This window comes from Hemiscyllium ocellatum, chromosome 7 (genome assembly GCF_020745735.1).
Source record: "Hemiscyllium ocellatum isolate sHemOce1 chromosome 7, sHemOce1.pat.X.cur, whole genome shotgun sequence".
Taxonomy (NCBI): domain Eukaryota; kingdom Metazoa; phylum Chordata; class Chondrichthyes; order Orectolobiformes; family Hemiscylliidae; genus Hemiscyllium; species Hemiscyllium ocellatum.
The window spans coordinates 46,691,217-46,712,321 of NC_083407.1; the positions used below are offsets into that span (position 1 = coordinate 46,691,217).

Consider the following 21,105-nt stretch of genomic DNA (forward strand, 5'->3'; position numbering starts at 1 on the left):
TTTACAAATAGTAATTTTTTCTACTAAAAATATACTCCTTATTGAAGCTTGCAGCCCACAAGAAAGCCATTCAGTCCATGGTTACTTTGCAAGGTCTTAGTTCCCTCTAATTCTGGCATTATTTCATTTCTTGTGATATAGGTTTCTTGGTGAATTGTTGGATGTTGGTGTTTTATCTTTCAACATTGGTCCTGAACAGAATTGTAACATCAAAGAGTAAAGATTAGATTAGGTTTCTACACTAATCTAATCTTTTGTTCTTTGATGTTACAATTCTATGCAGGACCATCAATGTCTAAAGATAAAACACCACCATCCAACAATTCACCAAGAAATCTATATCGTGAGATTTCATGTCATTTTCACAAAAGCAGACATTAGTGTTAAGCAAATAGTGTTTGCTTTCTTTAATTTCTCAGTAAATATACAATAAAGTCTATAAGGAACCACTTATTGCAAACTCAATTGGACTGTTCACTTCCCCTCATTCCTGCCAAAGTGTCCCTTTATCTTATGAAGCCTTGAAAGTTCATTCACTTTTTGTTTTAGATTACTTAGTGTGGAAACAGGCCCTTCGGCCCAACAAGTCCACGCCGAAGCGCGACCCAGAAACAAATGTGAAAAGTATGCCACAGCCCTCTGAAATTCTCTTTGACTTTCTTTACTTACTTCAGCTACTCTGAAGAAAGATTCCAAGGTAGAGCTATTAGGTTTTTGGTTAGGTGACCCCCATTAACTTTTTCTTGCACGTCTTAAGATTGTGGACCTCTCACCACCTTTTTTGGGTTGCTGGCAAACACCACACAGGCAGTCGCCTGAGGCGGGAATTGAACCCAGGTCTCTGGTGCTGTGAGGCAGCAGTGCTAAGCACTGTGCCACCATGCCGCCCTTTGCAGGTTAAGAGCTGAGAAAAGTCTAAAGATCTCAGATGTGGCTCCAGCACACAAAGGCAGGAGCTGAAGAAACTGTTAAATCAAACCTACAGAGTTGTTGGGGAAGGAACATTTATCTGGATTTTGATTACCTATAAAATGATCGTAGTTGGGAATAGATAGGAGTTATTTTACTGTTTTGAAATTTTTCATACATTTTGAAAAGGTTATTTTTATTTGTGTAATATGCTTCTGTTTTATTAAAACTAACCCTGCAGCCTTGTGGGCATTTAATTTTTTTAAAAATTAACTACATTTAGCTGGATTTCATTCTGGGATCTAACTTGTCTAATAGTAATGTCAGCTGGGATCATAACCTTGAATAAGAGAGTCTAATTGTCACCTCTTAACCTTGAATGGTATTATCATCACTGAATCCCCCACTATCAATATCTTGGGCATTACTATTGACAATAAACAGCTGAACTAGCTATATAAATACTGTGGCTGCAAGAGCATGTCAGAATCTAGGAATCCGAACTCTGCTGACTCCCTAAGTCCACAAAGCCCATGACAAATCTGATGGAATGCTGTCCACTTGCCTGGATGAGTACAGTTCCAATAAAACTCAAGAAGCTTAACACCATCCAAAAGAAAGCAGCCTGCTTGATTTCCACAAGCATTCAGTCCATGCACAACCAATGCTCAGTAGCAGCAGTGTGTACCATCTATCAGATGTGCTGTAGAAATTCACCAGGGTTCCTTAGGGAGCACTTTCCAAGCTTGATTGTCATCTACAACTCCAAGGCAGGAAGTTCACCATGTGCAAGTTCCTTTCCAAACCAATCACCATCCTGACTTCGAAACAATATATCCGTGTTCTTTCAGTATAGCTGGGCCAAAAATCCTGGAATTGCTTCCTTAACAGCACAATGGGTATACCCAATACCTGAATGTATTGCAGTTCAAGAAGGAGGAAACCACATTCTTCAAAGGGATAATTAATACTGTCAGAAGTGTGGCGCTGGAAAAGCACAAACAGGATTGTTTCAGGCATAGGCCCTCCATCAGGAATGTGATGGGCTTATGCCTGAAAAGTTGACTCGCCTGCTCTTCAGATTCTGCCTGACCTGCTGTGTTTTTTCAGTGCCACACTTCTGACTCTAATGCTCCAGCATCTGAAGTCCTCAGTTTTTCCTATAGATAATTAATAGCCAACAAATGAACACGTCTCTCAAATGAACACATTTTAACAATGGACTAATCTGAAACTGTTTTTTTAAAAAAAAAAAGACCATAGCAACATGCCTTTTTGAAGGCATCCATCTGTGAAAATTTCTGATTGAAAATCTAATAATGCTTAACATTTCAAATGTAAAGCGTCCAGAAAGTGGTCTATAGCAGAAAGGTTGAGTAATGAAATCAGTGGGAGAATCTAGAATCGGGAAATACGATCTCGGAATAAGTGGCAAGCCATCTTAAAACTTTGTTTTCTAAACTCAGCAATGTAAGCCCGAGCTGTCTACTCTCTCAGCAAGATTCCCTTGCAACATTGACTTGCTGCATTTTGCAAACCCAACAATTTTTTTTCCTCCGCTCATTCTCCAGAGTTAAGCCAAATAAAACTACGCTCCCACTTTTCATTTCCAATGCTCTTCCTCCCGTTTTCCCATGACTACTCCTTTTTTTTAATCAAACAATATCTTTCAGCTGACGAGAAAATTTTAATATAACTTTTTTTTTGTTGGGGGGAACCAATTTGAAATGCGTTAGCACATCTGAAAATAAACAGGAGGAAAACTTGATGGGAGGAAACAAGAGGAAAACATGACTCCCCCGTGTTTTTTTTTAAAAAAAAGGAAACTGAAGTCAGTTTAAAAAAAAAGTCTTCCCCCCCCCCCCCCCACCCCCCCCCTCTAGTTTTCCCCCTATATTTTGTGCCCTTTCTCTTTTTAGGGGCTTGGTTGTCACTGAGGAGGGAGGGACAACACTTGGTTAGTCTGGATGATGGGACGACACCAAGCAAAGATACTGGTTGCTGTCGAAGACCAGGATAAAACAGAGGAAAATGTCAGTGAAAAATTTTGGACTTAAGTCAAACTCTACCCAAAAAGTTTGTTTTTAATTTGTAAAATGATGAATTTTTAAGTAATATCCAGTGTTTGTACACATTTTATTGATTGAAATAAAAACTCTAAACGTTTTTTATGTAGGTTATGTTCAGAATGGCTTCCTTTGTTTATGATCCAATCAGTTATCCAAACAAAATACTCCCCACCCATCCCATTTGGGTAATCAAGGTTGTTCTGTAGATTGATTTTATTGCCTAATTTTGGGGGTGGGCATTTGACACTATAACCAGAGCAATTGGTGAAAAGTGCACATCTGTTTTTAAATGTACACATCAGGACGATTTGGCACGTGAGTTTAACCTGTAAAACAGCAACAGTGTTGTCAGATTCTTAGTTCAGAGAATTCAATTTTATTGTAATCAATCAGTTCACAGCTAATTTGTGAAACTGAAAAACTATTGTAACAATTGCTTATGCATAAAAGTTTTGATTCATTCTGATACAAAATCCAAATTATTTCTAGGTCCATAAAAAAATCAAATGATAAGTAAACTTAAATGAAAAACAAATTTCATAACCCCCTGTTTTATTTTAAAGTTTTTATGTGCAAATTAGTACTTTAGTCTGAATCCCTCTCACCTTGTTAGAATGTAGAACAGTGCAGGCCCTTCGGCCCTTGATGTTATGCTGACCTTTTATCCTATTTTATGATTTATGTAAATTTTAACTCTGATTTGCATAATGGCTTACTTTCACAGATGTATTTTTCTTTGCTCAAAGCTTAAGTGTCAATTATCAAACAAATGGCTCATGATATTCTTAGGAATCCTGATATGCTGTTAGTAACTGTTGAAACAGCATTGTATAAATTTGGCTCCATTTTTAAAATTCATTCATTGTATGAGGGTTCTGCTGATTAGGCCAACATTCATTGCCCAGAAGGCAGTTACGAGTCAGCCACAGTGCTGCAGTTCTGGAGTCATATGTAGACCAGACCAGATGAAGGATGGCTGTTTCTTTTTCTAAAGAGCATTAGTGAAGCAGGTGGGATTTTTCCAATAATTGACAATGGATTTATAGTCATCATTTAGATTTGTACTTCTGTATATGTATTGAATTCAGATTCCGCCATCTCCCTTGGTATTCAAACCCAGGTCTCCAGAACACTACTGGGTCTCTGGATTAACAGTCCAGTGGTAGTAATACCACTAGGCCCTTGCTTTCCCATTTGTTGAAGGATTATCTGGTCTAGAAATAACACAATAAAACTGTGGTTCGTAATTGTCGTAGATGACTTGAACCTTGGAAAAGAAAACCTGGAAGTGGGAAGAGAATTTTTGCACTAGATAAAACATCTTAGTAACTGAGTATTTAGAAATCTGTTGAAGCCAGATTACCAATTATACAAGTTGTTTTCTAAAAATTAAAATTCCAGGCAACAATTGGAAAGTCTGACTTCCCTCATTCTCCTTGGACATTGTCCTGTGTATGAACTGTTTGGCCCACCTTACTCAGGCAAAGAATTTGAAAGATTCCACTATTAAATTCCAATATAAATATGGGAGCTATCACAATGTAAATCCGAAGATATGTTTACAGAAACTAAATTGTGAAATCTTGTTAAATTAATATATTAATGAAATGTTAATACTCTTGGTATTATTACTAATTTCTTTTGATTCTAGGTCTGTATGTAGAAAGCATGAACTGCACCAGTATGATTTGGAGATGGCTGCTTTGGAGCTAACATCAAAGAAACAACAAAAAGAGGAGCTCGCTACAGGGGTGTGATCCTTTTTTTTTCAGTTATCTTTGCCATATTGTATGAGCGCTTCAAATACCAGTTCCAGTTAAATACGTATGGGGATTAAACTTGTATGAAAGAGTATAGAATGTAAATTTCAATCACTCTGCAACTATATACAGTTGGTGATGGCAGTGTACCACACTCCTGGAATCTGGATGATTCATTCTCGCACCCTTCAACAGTTCACTGCAGGGAGTCCCCACCTTATGAATATCCACACTTAAGTTTGCATTCCCATACAGTGGTGTGATTTTAAAGAAATTAACATATCCTGGATTGATACTGACTTTTTAAAGTTGTCCTGTATTGTGTTATGACTTGTGTACAAGCCAACTTGCTAACAGACTCGACTCGAATGGAACCCGTTCATGTTCTAGGGGTTGCCTGTATATGTATCCAAGAGATGTGCAGTTTGTTTAGGTATTTGTAGAGTTCTTGTATAATAAGTCCACCTCACTAGCTTACTATTCTCGTGAGAATACAAAAGTAATTACAACTGTCAGTTTCCCAGAATTTTGGATTAAGTTGGATGAGTATCCTGGTTTTTTCTTTTTTATATATCTGGCTATGGTCAAAGATCTTCGGATATAATTGCAAATTATTATTGAAATACTTTGTCCGAGTATTGGCAATTCATAATTCAGTACAATTACAATGAGCCCATTGTTTGTTTGACTTGACCAGAAAAATTTTAAAAAACAATGTTTAGATCACAAAAAATTAACATCAACTACTTTTGTAATTAATTAATAAGGGAGTACAGATTTTGCATTTGTAATATGTATGCTGTGGGGGAGAAGAGGTCTATATTTCAGTTGCCAATCTCACCAAGATTAGAAGGTTTCTTTTCCTGAATGGGTTTTATCTTTTTATTTACATTGTTTAAAGTCTGTAGAAACTAATCCTCTTACTCCAATGCAAAGACGAGCAATTAATACATAATTGAAATAAAGTCCATAAATTGGACATGATATGCATGTAAATACGTTGGTTCTAATCAATTGAAGAAATTTTAATTTTAATGTTTTTCTTAGCCTTTGCAAACAATGATCTTGTCTGATGTATGAAATGGCTCATTCTAGTTTGTTTTTTGAACCATTAGCTAGATGCTATAGTTATCATGCTAAGGAAAAGCTTTCTCTGTTTACTTATTTTTCTTTTGATTTATAATTTGAACCCTTTCCATATTTTTTTCTATGCTCTTAATTCAGATATTTGTCTCTGTTAATATAGTTTTTGCTCAACCTTTTTGAATGTATCCATTGATACTAGCAACATAATTTGAATTACTTTGGCCCAGATTTTGATCGCTGAGGAGAAGTGTAACTGATTTTCTGCCCACATGCCATTTTAAGATGGGTCTATTGCATCCCTGTTGAATCCAGAACTGGAATATACAATGACACATAGTCAGGTCAAATGGCAAGCGTATTTTCACCTAAATCATCCTCCCTTTTTCATCATGAACTGAGCCACGTCCTTTTAAGATCAGTCTTTTTAATTCATGGAATTATGCTATTCTCATGACCCACAGTGCACATCAGGCTGGAAAATAAACTCTGGGGAAACTCAGTGACAGAGCTTTAAGTAGGTATTCATGATCCTGAGCAAAAAGCTTTTTTTCTCGAAGAAGGACTTGATGAGAACAATGAAGTACTCCTCAACAATGTCTTCAAAAAGAGTATCCAATCAAAAGCTAAGCTAAAAAAATTCATAGGCCTGAGGATTTGGAATATTTTTAGACCAAGAGGATGATAAAGCAAAGTGGGGAGAAATTTGATTCATGAAAGTAAACTTTTGAAGAAATATAAGAAGAAACAGCAGAAGCATCAATGGGTATTTACAAAGAAAAGCAGTAGCTAAAGTAAGCATGGAGCAGTAGAGGATGAAACTGAGAACTAATAATGGACAGGGAAATGGCAGATGATTTCAGCCAATATTTTGCATCCTTCACAGTGGAGGACTTTTATGTAAACATCCCAAAGATAACATAAGCAAGGTGCTTTAAAGGAGAAAAAAATTCTTGTAACAGTCTCTATTATGAGACAAAATAATTGACAAAACTAACCAGATTTAAAGGCTGAAAAGCCAACAGGATCTGATGGCCTGCGTCGGAGGGATTTAAAGGGGTGGCTGCAAAAATAGTAGAGGTTATTGTATGAAATATTCCAGAACTTGCTGGATTTTGGGAATGTTCCAGTGAGTTCGAAAACAAACTGCTCATGTGACACTCCCGTTCAAGATGGAACGTGACAAAGAACCTACAAGTCAGTTTATCCCAACAACAGATTTTAGGCTATGCCAGAGTCCAATACTAAGGAAGAATAGATGTTCAATTCATAAAGCTTAACGAAATCAAACAAATTCTCAAAACTCCAGAAATTTGAGTGTTCTCATTCAGTGTTAGCTTGCAGGTGCAGCAAGTAATTAAGAAGGAAAGTTGAATTTGACCTTTGTTGCTACGGGGTGAGAGTTTAAAAATTGGGAAGTCTTATTATAATTGTAACAAGTGTTGTTGAGACTGGCTGTGGAATGCTGCGTACAGTTTTAGTCCCTATATTTTATAAAAGATTTATATGGTTTTAGAGGTTGTTCTATAGAGATTCACTTGGCTGACTTCTGGGATGGTGTGTGGGGGGGGTGGGTGGCGTTGTGACTTACCAAAAAAAATCAACTTAATCTTTAATCGTTACAGTTTAGAAGCATGGGAGAAATCTTCTCAAAACATAAGATTCTGAGAGGGATCAACAGAATTCTGGAGGCTACATCATGACATATTTGCAGAAAAGATAGTTAGCTTTAATCCCCAAAATTTTGAATCTGACGAGCTGATACAAGAAGAGTTAAGGCATCGGGCAAATCACCCATTGGGTGACTGGTCAGAATTGAAGGGCTAAATCGTATTTTTGTTCTTTGCATGCCATTTTTCTTTTACTTTTTTCTGTTTATCCACTTTTTTTTTGGAAGTAGCATCTGTATAAATTGCACTGATCAATTGCCTTTTTCTTTTGGAGTGAGTGTTTGTGACTGACTTGCATCATTTTAAATTGTGAAATTACCCATTTGAAGTACTGTCTTTCTGTCAAAATGCCCGACATGATGGTCGTGAGTTAATTGTAAAACATTTTTCAACCTTGCATGTTAAGTTTTTCTACACTACTGGAATGCTAAATAGCCAGGTCTGTGTTTATTGCTACCAATATTATCTGGATTCAGTCATCAAATGAATTCTTACAGAATAGGCAATTATCAATGCCTCATTTTGCATAACTCATTATTTTTAACAGCATTTATTCTTTATGTAGGCTAATGACCACTATGGGAAGTATGTCTTTATGGAAATATTTAAGTTTCTATATCTGAATGATGACACCAATTTTTATTCTATCTTTTACAGACAGTGCGAACATTCTCCCTGAAAGGTATGACAAGCAAACTTTTTGGTCAGGAAACCCCGGAACAAAGAGAAGTTAAACTAAATATGTTGGAGGAGCAAATTACTGATGGAGAGGAGCTTGTGAAGGCCAAGAATCTTGAATGCGAGTAAGATCAACAGAACAACTTGTATGTTTTACTGCTAAACAAATCTTGTGTTGACAAATAGTGTCACATTAATTTTTTGTACAGAATATAGTATTAATTTTGAATCTGTGTAAAACAATTTTAGAAGTGCCACCAGACTTGATTAACACTTATTTTTGAAAAGAAGTAGTTTTAAAGTAGCGTTATTTTCAGATCCTTCCTTACACTTCAGACTATTAAGAGTTCCTTGGATGCTGTATACTTAAATTATTCAGGACTCTGGATAGAATCTACACCACTTGTGCATTTTGATGTATTATGTTTGTAAATTGCGTAAAAGCTGTATTGGTTTAATGTCACTGTTTTGAGTTAAGGAATGAGCCATTATGTATTTATGAAAGGATTGACTTTATTAATTTTCTACTCATGCATGTTTAAAATGAGAAACCTTGAACAAACAAAACATAAGCAAACAAAACCATTCTACTTTTGGGAACACTCTTTGGGGATGTGGAATTACTAAAGAGAAACCATTGACCAGAAGATTTCATGTGAAGATTTAACCGTGCAGTCCAGCAAATATCCCTTCCCACTCAAGATTGTTTGGTACCCTGTTTCTCCAAATTAATCTTTGAATATCATTTTTGCTTTCTGAGCTTTTAAAAGTTTATAGACTAATATGTCAGGTAACATGACGGTGTTATTTGTCTAGAGGAGATCTGGACATGTTCATATAAACCATTTGAAGGCAGAAGGGTAGGTTAAGAAATTGATTTTTAAGGCTTGGGGATCCTAGGTTTCATAATGCATGGGGTACCAAAGCAATGAAGTAATTATACCCATGTTTTAAAACAGTGATTTGACCTCCACTGCAATATTGTCTAATCGTGGACACCACTCACTTGTAGGGACATAAAGGCATTAAGGAATGTGTAGAAAAGACTGACAGTGATCCCAGGGACTTTTTTAGGAAGTTAGAATGAAGAAGCTGTGGTACTTCTAGAAAAGGAAGTTGAAAGGAGACTTTTGAAGGGGGTGTTCAAAATCATCCTGGGTCTGCATAGCGTAAATAGAAACTTTCCCTTGTCAGAGGGGACATGAACCAGAGGAAACAGATTGAAGGGGATTATGATTAAATGTGGTTTTATGTAGTGAGTAGACTGAAGCTTGGAGGTAAATCAAATTGTGGCTTTGCAAAAGGAATTTGATAAACAACTGAAGGCAAACAAAAATTGTACATTTTGAGGTTAGACGAGTGGGGCTAGTTGAATTGTTCTTGCAGAAAGCTGCGACAGACACAACAGGATGCTGGAAACATTCAATGGATTCAAATCTGATTTGGAAAAATGTCTACCTCACTTGGTACAAATGTTCATTCATTGTTGTAAACACTGATTTCATCTGAAGTAAATGTCTGATGTGCTTTTGGAAATTTGAGGTATTTCATAATGCCAAAAATACAAACCTACCAGCCTTTTGCGCCAAGCCAGAATCTAATTCTTGCGCAGTTAAATGTCTTGTCTAAGTGCATTTCAACAACTAACCAATTTTTGGTATTTCTGGATGTTGTAGTAGCTCTTTCACAGGATTGCTACTTTTTAAAGATACCTTCACTTCAGGGTTCCTCTTTTCACCTGTGGGAGATTTTTTTAAAAAGGAGGACAATTTCTCAGATTAAAGTCTTTCTTGACAGCTCTTGTTGAAACATCTTGCTTGTGGATATTAAGGAGTGCAATTTCATAAGCTTCATCTTGTCAAAGTTTTACAAAAAATAATTTTATACATATTTTATAGATAAATGTGAAGTGATGCATTTTGGGAAAGCAAATCTTAGCAGGACTTGTACACCTTAATGGTAAGGTCCTAGGGAGTGTTGCTGAACGAAGAGACCTTGGAGTGCAGATTCATAGCTCCTTGAAAGTGGAGGCGCAGGTAGATAGGATCGTGAAGAAGGCATTTGGTATGCTTTCCTTTTATTGGTTTCCCTTTTCCATTTTAGTCCCAAATTAAAAATACAGAAAAACAAAAAAGTTATTGTCTATACACTATAGTAAAGGTTACAGTTTTACTTATAAGCACAAAGTCTGAGCATCGGAGGCTGAGGGGTGGCCTTATAGAAGTTTATAAAATCATGAGGGACATGGCTAGGATAAATGGTCTTTTCCCTGGGGTGAGGGAGTCCAGAACAAGAGGGCATAGATTTAGGGTGGTAGGGGAAAGATATGAGACCTAAGGGGCAACATTTTCACACAGGGTGGTATGTGCATATGGAATGAGTTGCCAAAGGATGTGGTGGAGGCTGGTACAATTGCAACATTTGAGGCATTTGGATGGGTATATGAATAGGAAGGGTTTGGAGGGATATGGGCCAGGTGCTGGCAGGTGGGACTAGATTGGGTTGGGATTTCTGGTCGGCATGGACGGGTTGGACTGAATGGTCTGTTTCCATGCTGTACATCTGATTCTGACTGTATGGTGTAGATTACTTGCCATTTTCAGTTTTGTGTATTGTTATGGATACAGCACACACACCTTTTTATGATAAAAAGCTAATTTGCTTGAACTGTTGTTGTCTCCATTCGCTGAAGGACCATATTGAACCATGTGGGTTTTTGGGGAAATTACTACTAATAGTTTCATGGTCACCATTACTGAAATTAGCTTTTCAATTTCAGACTTAATAGCTGTTTTTAAATTCCATTGCTGTCATGATGGGATTTAAACTTGTGTCCCCAGAAGATTATCCTGGGCCTCTGGATTATTAGATCAGTGACATTACCAGTGCACCACCATCTCCCTGTTTTTCCTTACAGCTTCATGAATCTCAACCAGTCAGATGTATAAGTGCCACTAATTGATTTTTTGGTTTCCTCTGTGGGAGTAGAATGGTTCAGTGGTTGGCACTGTTGCCTTAAAATGCCAGGGATCCAGATTTGATTCCATCCTCTGGTGACTGTGTGGAGTTTGCACATTCTCCCCCATCTGCATGGGTTTCCTCCAGGTGGCTTCTGTTTTTCCCCAGTAGTCCAAAGATATGCAGGTTAGGTGGATTGGCAGTGCTAAATTGCCTGTAGTATCCAGGCTAGGTGGATTAGCCACGGGAAATACAGGGATATGGTGGGATGCTGTCTGGAGGGTTGGTGTGGACTCCGAGGACTGAGTGGCTTGCTTCACACTTTTTTGGGATTGTATGATTCTGTATGTCTACACCAACTTTAGTCAGTGAGACGTAGACCCTTTTGGTCCAACTTGTCCATGCCGACCAGATATCCTAGATAAATCTAGTCCCACTTGCCAGCGTTTGGCCCTAATCTGTCTGAATATTTCCTATTCTCATGCCCATCCAGATGAATTTTTAAATGTTGTAATTGTACCAGCCTCCTCCACTTCCTCTGGCAGCTCATTCCATACACATGTCATCCTCCATGTGAAAAGGTTTCCCCTTAAATCTCTTTTAAATCCTTCCCCTCTCACCCTAAGCCCTCTAGTTTTGGACTTCCCACTCTGGGGAAAACACCTTTGTTTATTTACCCTATCCATGCCCCTCATGATTTGATAAAGTCCCGTCCGTCCCCCCCCCCCCCCGGCCTCTGACGATCCAAGGAAAATAACTTCAGCCTATTTAGCTTCTCCGTATAGCTCAAACCCTCCAAACCTGTCAAATCCTTTTTTAAATCTTTTCTGAACCCTTTCAGGTTTCACAACATTCTTCCTATGACAGCAGCGTGACCAGAATTGCACACTGTATTCCAAAAAGGGCCTAACCAATTTCCTGTACACCTGCAACATGATCTCCCAACTCCATACTCAATGCACTGACCAATTAAAGGCAAGCATACCAAACATTGCCTTCACTAACCTATCTACCTGAAACTCTAATTTCAAGAAACCTTGAATCTGCATGCCGAGGTCTTTGTTCAGCAACACTCCCCAGGACTTTGCCATTAAATGTATAAGTACTGTCCTGATTTTGCCTTTCTAAACTGCAGCACCTCGCATTTATCTAAATTAAATTCCATCTACCACTCCTCAGCCCATTGACCCATCCCATTGTACTGAGGTATTCTTCGCTGTCCACGACACCTCCAATTTTGGTGTCATCTGCACAATTACTAACTATATACGTCCTGTGTTCACCGAGCTGGGAATTTGTGTTGCAGATGTTTCGTCCCCTGTCTAGGTGACATCCTCAGTATGTGGGAGCCTCCTGTGAACAGCTTGTGTGATCTTTCCTCCAGCATTTGTAGTGGTTTGAATCTGCCGCTTCCGGTTGTCAGTTCCAGCTGTCCGTTGCAGTGGTCAGTATGTTGGGTCCAGATCAATGTGCTTATTGATTTGAATCTGTGGCTGAGTACCATGCCTCTCGGGATTCCCTGGCTGTTCTGTTTGGCTTGTCCTATGATGATAGTGTTGGCCCAGTAGAATTCATGTTGCTTGTCATCTGCGTGTGTGGCTACTAAGGATAGCTGGTCGTGTCGTTTCGTGGCTAGTTGGTGTTCATGGATGCGGATCGTTCGCTGTCTTCCTGTTTGTCCTATGTAGTGTTTTGTGCAGTCCTTGCATGGGATTTTGTACACTACATTGGTTTTGCTCATGCTGGGTATCGGGACCTTCATTCTGGTGAGTTGTTGTCTGAGTGGCTGTTGGTTTGTGTGCTGTTATGAGTCCTAGTGGTCGCAGTAGTCTGGCTGTCAGTTCGGAAATGCTCTTGATGTATGATAGTGTGGCTAGTCCTTTGGGTTGCAGTATGTTCTCGTTCCATCGTCTTTCCCTTAGGCATCTGTTGATGAAATTGCGCGGGTATCCGTTTTTGGCGAATACATTTGTATAGGTGTTCTTCCTCTTTTTGCAGTTCTGGTGTACTGCAGTGTATTGTGGCCCTTTTTTTTTTGAACCGTGTCTTGATGCAACCTTTGTGTTGGGGTGGTTGCTTTCGTAGTTCAGGACTTGGTCTGTGTACCTTTTTTTTTGTGGTGAATTCTCCATTAGGTGTTTTCTGTACCATTACGTCCAGGAATGGGAGTCGGTTGTCCTTTTTCTTCCTCTCTCTAGTGATTCGGATTCCTATGAGTGTGGCGTTGATGATCCGATGTGTGTTCTTTCTTTGTAATCATTAAAAACACAAAGAGAGAACACGCACCTGATCATGTATTAATGTATTTGCCAAAAACGGATACCCGCACAATTTAATCAACAGATGCCTAAGGGAAAAACGACGAAACGAGGACATGCTGCAACCCAAAAGACTAGCCACACTACCATACACCGAGCATTTCCGAACTGGCAGCCAGACTACTGCGACCACTAGGACTCGTAACAAAACATAAACCAACAGCCACTCTCAGACAACCACTCACCAGAATGAAGGATGTGATACCCAATGTAGTGTACAAAATCCCATGCAAGGACTGCACAAAACACTACATAGGACAAACAGGAAGACAGCTAACAACCCGCATCCACGAACACCAACTAGCCACGAAACGACACGACCAGCTATTCTTAGTAACCACACACGCAGATGACCAGCAACATGAATTCAACTGGGACAACACTCCTATTATAGGACAAGCCAAACCGAGAACAGCCAGGGAATTCCTAGAGGCATGGCACTCGTCCACAGATTCAATCAATAAGCACATGAACCTGGGCCCAATATACCGACCACTGCAACAGACAGCTGGAACGGACAACCGGAAGCGGCTGATTCAAACCACTACGAATGCTGGAGGAAAGATCACAGAAGCACTTCACAGGAGGCTCCCAAGCACTGAGGATGTCACCTAGACAGGGGACGAAATGTCTGCAACACAAATTCCCAGCTCGGCGAACAGAACCATAACAACAAATCACGAGCTACAAATCTTCTCTTAAACTTTGAAAACCAATGGATCTAGTACTAATTCTTGTGGCACATGGCTGGTCACAGGCCTCCAGTCTGAAAAGCCTCCACCACCACTCTGTCTGCCTGCCTTTTTGAGTCAGTCCTGTATCCAAATGGCTAGTCCTCCCTGTTTTCCATCTGGTCTAGAGACAAAAAAAACTGCAGATGCCAATCTGTCTACCATGAGGAACGTTATCAAATTCTTTACTGAAGTCTAGATAGATCACATCCACACTTTTTGACCTTATCAATCTGTTACTACTTTAGTTTTTCAAAGTCAAGTGAATACACTATTTCCCATACACAAAGCCATGCTGATTATCCCTAATCAGTCCTTTCATTTCCAAATAAATGTAAATCCTGTCCCTCAGGATTCCTTCCAACAGTTTGCCCACCACCAATGTCAGGCTCACTGCTCTATAGTTCCCTGGCTTTTCCTTACCACCTTACTTGAATGTTTATACTTTTCCATAATAAATGTTTCTTGGGTTTAATACTCTCATTGTTTTTCAAGTTTCAACTTGAATCCCAGTTTTGGGTTCCTTTTTTAAATTTTCGGCTTGTATTGCGTATAAGTTCTATTTTGATATCTAATTTTAGAGATTTCATGAAGGATGCCTGGGCAGACATTGAGCGCTTTAAGGAACAGAAGAACAATGACTTGAAAGAGGCCCTTATCAGTTATGCAGTAATGCAGATAAGCATGTGCAAAAAGGTGGGTTGGTTATTACTACAATTGCCTATTTTTAAAATCACCATGATTGATTATGTGAAGAGAAGATTGAGTTTCAAACATAAAGTTCTCATGATCGGAATATTTAAGTATTGAAAATATTTTGCAAGGAAAATTTTTAATTTGAGGCCATATTCGACTAAAACTTGACTTTGCAGTAAATTTGTATAAATGTGTTCAGTGGAACCAAGCCAAACTTTTTTTAATTTTTGGTTTTGAAAACTGAACAGGACATTGCAATTTTGAATTGTTTAGAAGTCCATATCTCTTTGTTCTAATTACAAAAAAGTTAAACTACAGTGCATTTCAGTGATTTGTCCTTTTTTTATTTTTGAATACATTCTAAGATCATAGACTCCACCCCCCTCCCCCCGCCAGGAAGCTTGGGGCTATAATTTATTTAGCTGGCAGCAGCCCATCTTTATTAAAAGAAAATGTTGTCCATGTTTTGATTTTACTGTTTGTGTTGAAATGCTTCCAAATTGGTATAAATAGTGGTGAGGGATTGCATTTGTTCTGGCTTATCAGATTTCTGAAAGCAAATAAACACAAGTCACGAATGCTTGTACAAATTTACTGAGTTAACTATTGATTTTTGGGAAATATACAATTCATAGGCATTAATATGCACTTTCTTTTGGTGTACACTCAAGTGCACAAACTTTTTAAATGGTATTTGAGTAAATGCTCAGGCCATAATTGCTGCTTTTCTTGAAACATTTGGTTATATTTGGATTGTGACTAAACCCATTAAGGAAATGTTCTCTTGAATAGCTATTATTTAGTGTCTCAGTTGTGATTCTTGCCACTTACAAATTGTAGAATTTGTGTATCTGATTCCTTCATGTTTTGACTACTTGGAGGGAAATTTAGTAACTTTTTTTTGGACAAAGCATTAATGCATATTTAAATATAGTCAGATTGATTGAACTTAATTCTTGTTCATGCATACCAATTGTTAACTTGGTCTGCCTTTGGAACAAAAGCATCTTTCAAATTTCTTTGGAGTTTCTTTTATTAGGCCAAGCCTTTTTATTTTCCTAATAATAATGACATTTAGTTGAATATGGCCTCAAATTAAAATTTTCCTTGCGAAATGTTGTTGCTACTGTATCCATTGTTATGTTGAGGAATTAATCAAATCTGAGGAGGTCTGTATAATAACTTGGCATGATTTTTCAGGAGACAATGAATAAAATCTTGTGAATTTGTTTTGCTGCGGAACTCTAGGCAGTGTGCCTTTTAAAGGAATTCAATCAAAACCTGTTCCAATTTTAAATTGTGGTATTACCGATTCCCATCCCTTTTCTGTTTTCCTTTGAAAAATATATGAATAATTTAACTCCACATTGAAGAATATATTCTGGTGGTTTACTGGGAGATTAAATGGCTACTTTTCACTAAACTTTTGTGTTTAGAACAGGACATAATTCAGATATAGTTGTGAGTGGTATAAATAGAAACAGATTATTTACTTATGGTTTAGCTATGCAGATCTCAAGTACAAAATTTAAGATTATTGCTTAAACTTTTCACTTTTTTTGCCTACTTTTAGAAAGGAATTTTATGACCTATACTACAATGTAACATTTAATTGCAGCATTCATGACAAATGCTAACTATTTCTAAGAATGGCCTGAGAGCGCTACATAAGTTCAGCACTTTTGACTGTTTAGATGTAGCATGTATTTTGAGTGACACTGAAAAAAAAAAGTCAAATCCTCAGAGGCCAAGGTTGTTTGGTCACTGTCTTGGAAGTTGAATCTTTTTTGATTTTGTTATTCTGAGAAACCTAGAAACATGGACATTAGGAGTAGGATAAGGCAATGCAGCCATTTTTTTGATTCTGCTCCTCTATTTGTTATGATCAGTGATCATCCAACTAAATAGCCGATTCCCACTTTTCCCCTATATCCTTTTGGTCCCTTTAGCCCCATATGCTTTATGATTTCAAGAATACGTTGGTTATATGTTTTGACCTCTGCTGCTTTCTGTAGTAACAAATTCCACATGCTCACAGTTGTGAGGGTGAAGAAATTTCTCATCTCATTTTATTCCTAAATGGTTTGTCCTGTTGATACAGTGGCTCAGCAGTTAGCACTGTTACTTCATAGCGCCAGGGACCCGGGTTTGATTCCTGTCTCGGGCAACTATCTGTCTGTGTGAAGTTTGCACATTCTCTCCTGGTGCACAGTTTTCCTCCCACAATTCAAAGATGTGCATGTCAGGTGAATTGTCCATAAATTGCTCCATGTTAGGTGCATTAGTCAGGAGTAAATGTAGGGTAGGGGGATGGGTCTGGGTGGGTAATATTCAGAGGTTCGATGTAGACTTGTTGGGCTAAAGGGCCTGTTTCTACAGTGTAGGAAATCTTATCCAATCTATATATTTCTGTGCCACCTTGTGGTCTCATTATACAATCCTAAATTATTCTGTCCTCTCTGGATCTTTTTGCATATTTTTCCCCCTTCTCAACTTATAACCATTCAGATAATCCATCTTCCTGTTTTTTGCTCAGTCAGTAAGCTCAAGTTTATCTACACTTGTACTGTATCTGCTGTGAATTTGCCCACTCTCATTCATTCAGTTTGTCCAAATCATACCAAAGCATCTTTGCATTGTCTTCACAGCTCACCCAATATTTTTTTGAATGGCAGTCAGTGATTTGAAGATCAGATTATTCCAACTTTATTTGGTGTTTTCATCCTCATCCTCATCCTCATCCTCAACCTGTGACATTGGCTGCATCAATTTCTCCAACCCTGTCACCCCCTCCGCACATGTAGCACTCCACACTATCTGCACCAACCCTTGGTTCGCCATCTGGGGCAGTTGTAGTCTGGAGAATGAGCCTTTATGTTGCGGATGCTGAATGCCAACTCTTCAACCCTATGTCCTACCACCTCCTTGCCCATGACCCATCAGGCCAAAATCACTCACTATTGTGCCCTCATTGCCTCTGATGCACTCTCCTCCACTGCCTCCAATCTCATAGTCCCCTGCCCCACACTGCCCGGTTCTACCTGCTCCCCAAGATCAACCAGCCCAAATGCCCCGGCTGATCTAGCATCTTGGATGCTCCTTCCCCATTGAACTCAACTCATCCTATCTCCACTCCATCCTCTTCCCCCTCAGTTCAGGTAATTCCCACCTACATCTGCATCACCAACCATGCCCTCCATCTCTTCAGCAACTCCCTGGCCCACAGTGCTTTACTTTCACTGTGGACATGCAGTCCTTGTACACATCATACCCCATGAGGATGTCTTCCTGGCCCTTAGCCGCTTCCTCTCCAACAGACCCATCTAATCCCCCTCCACCAATACCCTCCTTCACCTCGTGAACTGGTCCTAATTACCCTCCAGCCTGTAGTTACATGCTTGAACTCCATGCTTATACCCTAGTGGGGTACTGAGGGAGGTCTTGTATTTAGGCTGAGATATTAAACCTAGGCCTCATTTGTCTCCTTGGAAGAATGTAAAATATCCTGCAACCTTACTTTTTAAGAGCTTTGGCCAGTATTCTCAGAATACCTCCCATGTTTTGTGGTCCAAATAATTTTCATTTGATATATTATCTAGTGGTTATCTGATTGCTGTGTGGGAATTTGCATGCAAATTGCCTGCCTATTACTTTTCTACAATAAAATGGCTTTAAAAGTACTCCAAATGGCTGCAAAATGCTTGATGCCTGACATGAAATGTGCTCTATAAAGAGTTTTAGCATTAATTTCTTTATGTAAATGCATGTCTCACACCACTTGAAAATTTGGTAGTGTTACCTAAAAATGTAAGTATTTTAAAATGATTTTCTGTAATGCATTTTTTTGTAGGGAATTCAAGTCTGGACCAATGCTAAGGAATGCTTTAGCAAGATGTAAACGTTTACATTCAATAAACTTCAACCTTGCATAATAGAAGCACAAGGAAAGGTAGAACTCAGAAATGATTTGAGCACATGGAATCCTTTTTACAGCGATTGTATATTTATCTTTCAATCCATTTGCTTGAGAAGTGGGCACAAAGAAACTTTTGTGAGAAAATGTCTTGCTAATAAAAATTTAAAATCATGTTGCCAAGGACGTGGGGTTAAGGGAAAAGCAGGCAGAATTTCGATTTCAGAAACTAATCCATGTGCTGTGCTGGGTTTTTCCCTGTAAATTTGAAAGCCTTCAGATCATTTCCAGATGTGATTACATTTTGCCAGTTTTTTTGGTGCAGGTTTGCATTGGCTTTCAACAAGGCTGATTTCCATAACTCTTAATAAAATGGACAGCTGCTCATATTTGCTGTAGAATATGTAGATTTGTACAATAAGTCTTAATTTCATGTGTTCAAAATACCCTGTTTAATTCTTCTCAATAGAAGGTCCCAGCTTTATTTGATTTCTTTCAGCTGAACTTGCAGCATTCTACAAATGAGTAGATTAAACATTCAAATGTCTACTATTTGGCTGGGATATACAAGAAATGATTTGTAACCAGCCAATCCTAATTAATGATTGGTATGAAGAACTGTTAACTTCTGGTGTGACCAGTGTAGATTATTTAATCTTGTTCATTTGGCATAAAATTTGAATAATTTCAGTTGTGATTTGGTTTAGTCTGGACAATGCATACAGTTATCAATCATGATTTATAAGTGACAATGAAAAGTCTACTTTCTTAACCTGATTTGAGAAACTCATTAACTTCAGTATCTGATTTATCTATAGATTTTTAATATTCTAGCTTTCCAAAACTTGTAAATTTCAAAGTGTAGATTATGACAGATGACTGCGTTCCCTTCAAACCCTTATGAGTACCATGCATGTCTAAGTAAATGTGATTTAAAATATCAACACTCAATTAATGACACTACCATTTGTAATTGTTTGTTTCTTGAAGCCATTTCATCAGTCTTTGGGGTAAGTTTCTTTCTTTTAATTTCAGCAAAAATGTTGAAGGGAAATTGCTTTTTCTACTGACTTTTCTATTCTAAAATTGTCAATGGGGGAAAAGTTCATTCCTGCTATAATTATGCTTTTATACAGTAAGAAAAGCAAAAAAAAATTCCCTTCAGTTTTCTGTATTTCTTCTAACTTGAAGAATAGTGTTAAGCTGTGCTAGAACAACCATGCAGGTGATTTTAAGAAATCTGCTAACAAACACTTGGTTGAGAATGGATGGCAAAAGGGATAATTTGAACATATATGAACATTACCTGTTTAATGACCAAAAAAAATGATTTTTAAGAAGATGAAGTGACAAGTGGTTCCATTAATACATTCTGTTGCCTTTTGCCTTGAAATGCCAAAACAATAACACTAAATGATGGTGCCTTAAATATTCTGCCATTTTTGTGCTTATTTGTATATGTATAGTAATTACTGCATGTTCGATTTACTTTGATTCCATCTTGGATTGTTCAAAAGATTGCCTGAAAATTCATGTGTAGATAAAACCAGACAATACATTGGAGTTTGTAGAAGAATCAAAGGAATACACACCCCACTGTGCCAAAAGTGCTGAATGAATAAACATGCTTTTAAAATGCAAGTTTTGTGCTTTTTTAAATTTATTTTTCCAGTTGTAAATCTGAACAACAAAGCATCTGTGCTCATCTTGCTTGTGGTGAACAATGATTTGCACTAGACCAACTATGGGGAAAATAAATTAACTTTGATCAAAGGTATGATGTATCCTCATTTCATTTTCTCTCCATTCTCTTCCAGTCATTCATGGCCCCAAGAGGGGAACAGAAGGAAGTGACCAGAATTGCTCAGCACCTTCTGTGGATCCTGAGAGAGGGATAAGCTTAGGGTGGCAATCCTGAGGGAATGGGTTGATTTTCTAAACATTCCGAGCTTTGCTTCTCACTGCTGAGCTTTTGTATAGTGTGCATCAAAAAATGTAACAAACTTTACATCTAAGAGCAATACTTCTAAAACTGAACTGATTGGGCTCAACTGGAGAGGAAAGACCTTTATATAAGAATGTCTACATTGGCTGACAGTTATTTTAAATGTAGCTCAGTCAGATAATTAGCTGGTTTGCAATGCAGAGTAATGTTAACAGCATGGGTTCAATTATTGCACTGGCCAGGGTTACCATGAATGTATGGGTCTGAAATGGGTTGGTATTTAGACACCTGTTACCTTTTCAAATGAAACCAGCCATCTCCCCCTACTAATGGGGCTGTAAAGCCACTAATCTAATTTTACTACCTTACACCACC

The 21,105-nt window shown here is 38.1% G+C and overlaps 1 protein-coding gene across 1 annotated transcript in view; it reads left to right on the plus strand.

The window, feature by feature from the left end:
* snx4 (sorting nexin 4) overlaps positions 1-20,558 on the plus strand; it is a 52,748-nt gene extending 32,190 nt beyond the window's left edge. The window contains exons 11-14 of the mRNA XM_060827861.1: positions 4,630-4,729; positions 8,149-8,294; positions 14,758-14,872; positions 18,723-20,558. Of these exons, the coding sequence (XP_060683844.1) occupies positions 4,630-4,729; positions 8,149-8,294; positions 14,758-14,872; positions 18,723-18,770 (409 nt within the window). The 3' untranslated portion in view covers positions 18,771-20,558. The remainder of the gene's footprint in view (positions 1-4,629; positions 4,730-8,148; positions 8,295-14,757; positions 14,873-18,722) is intronic.
* Positions 20,559-21,105: the final 547 nt, after the last annotated feature.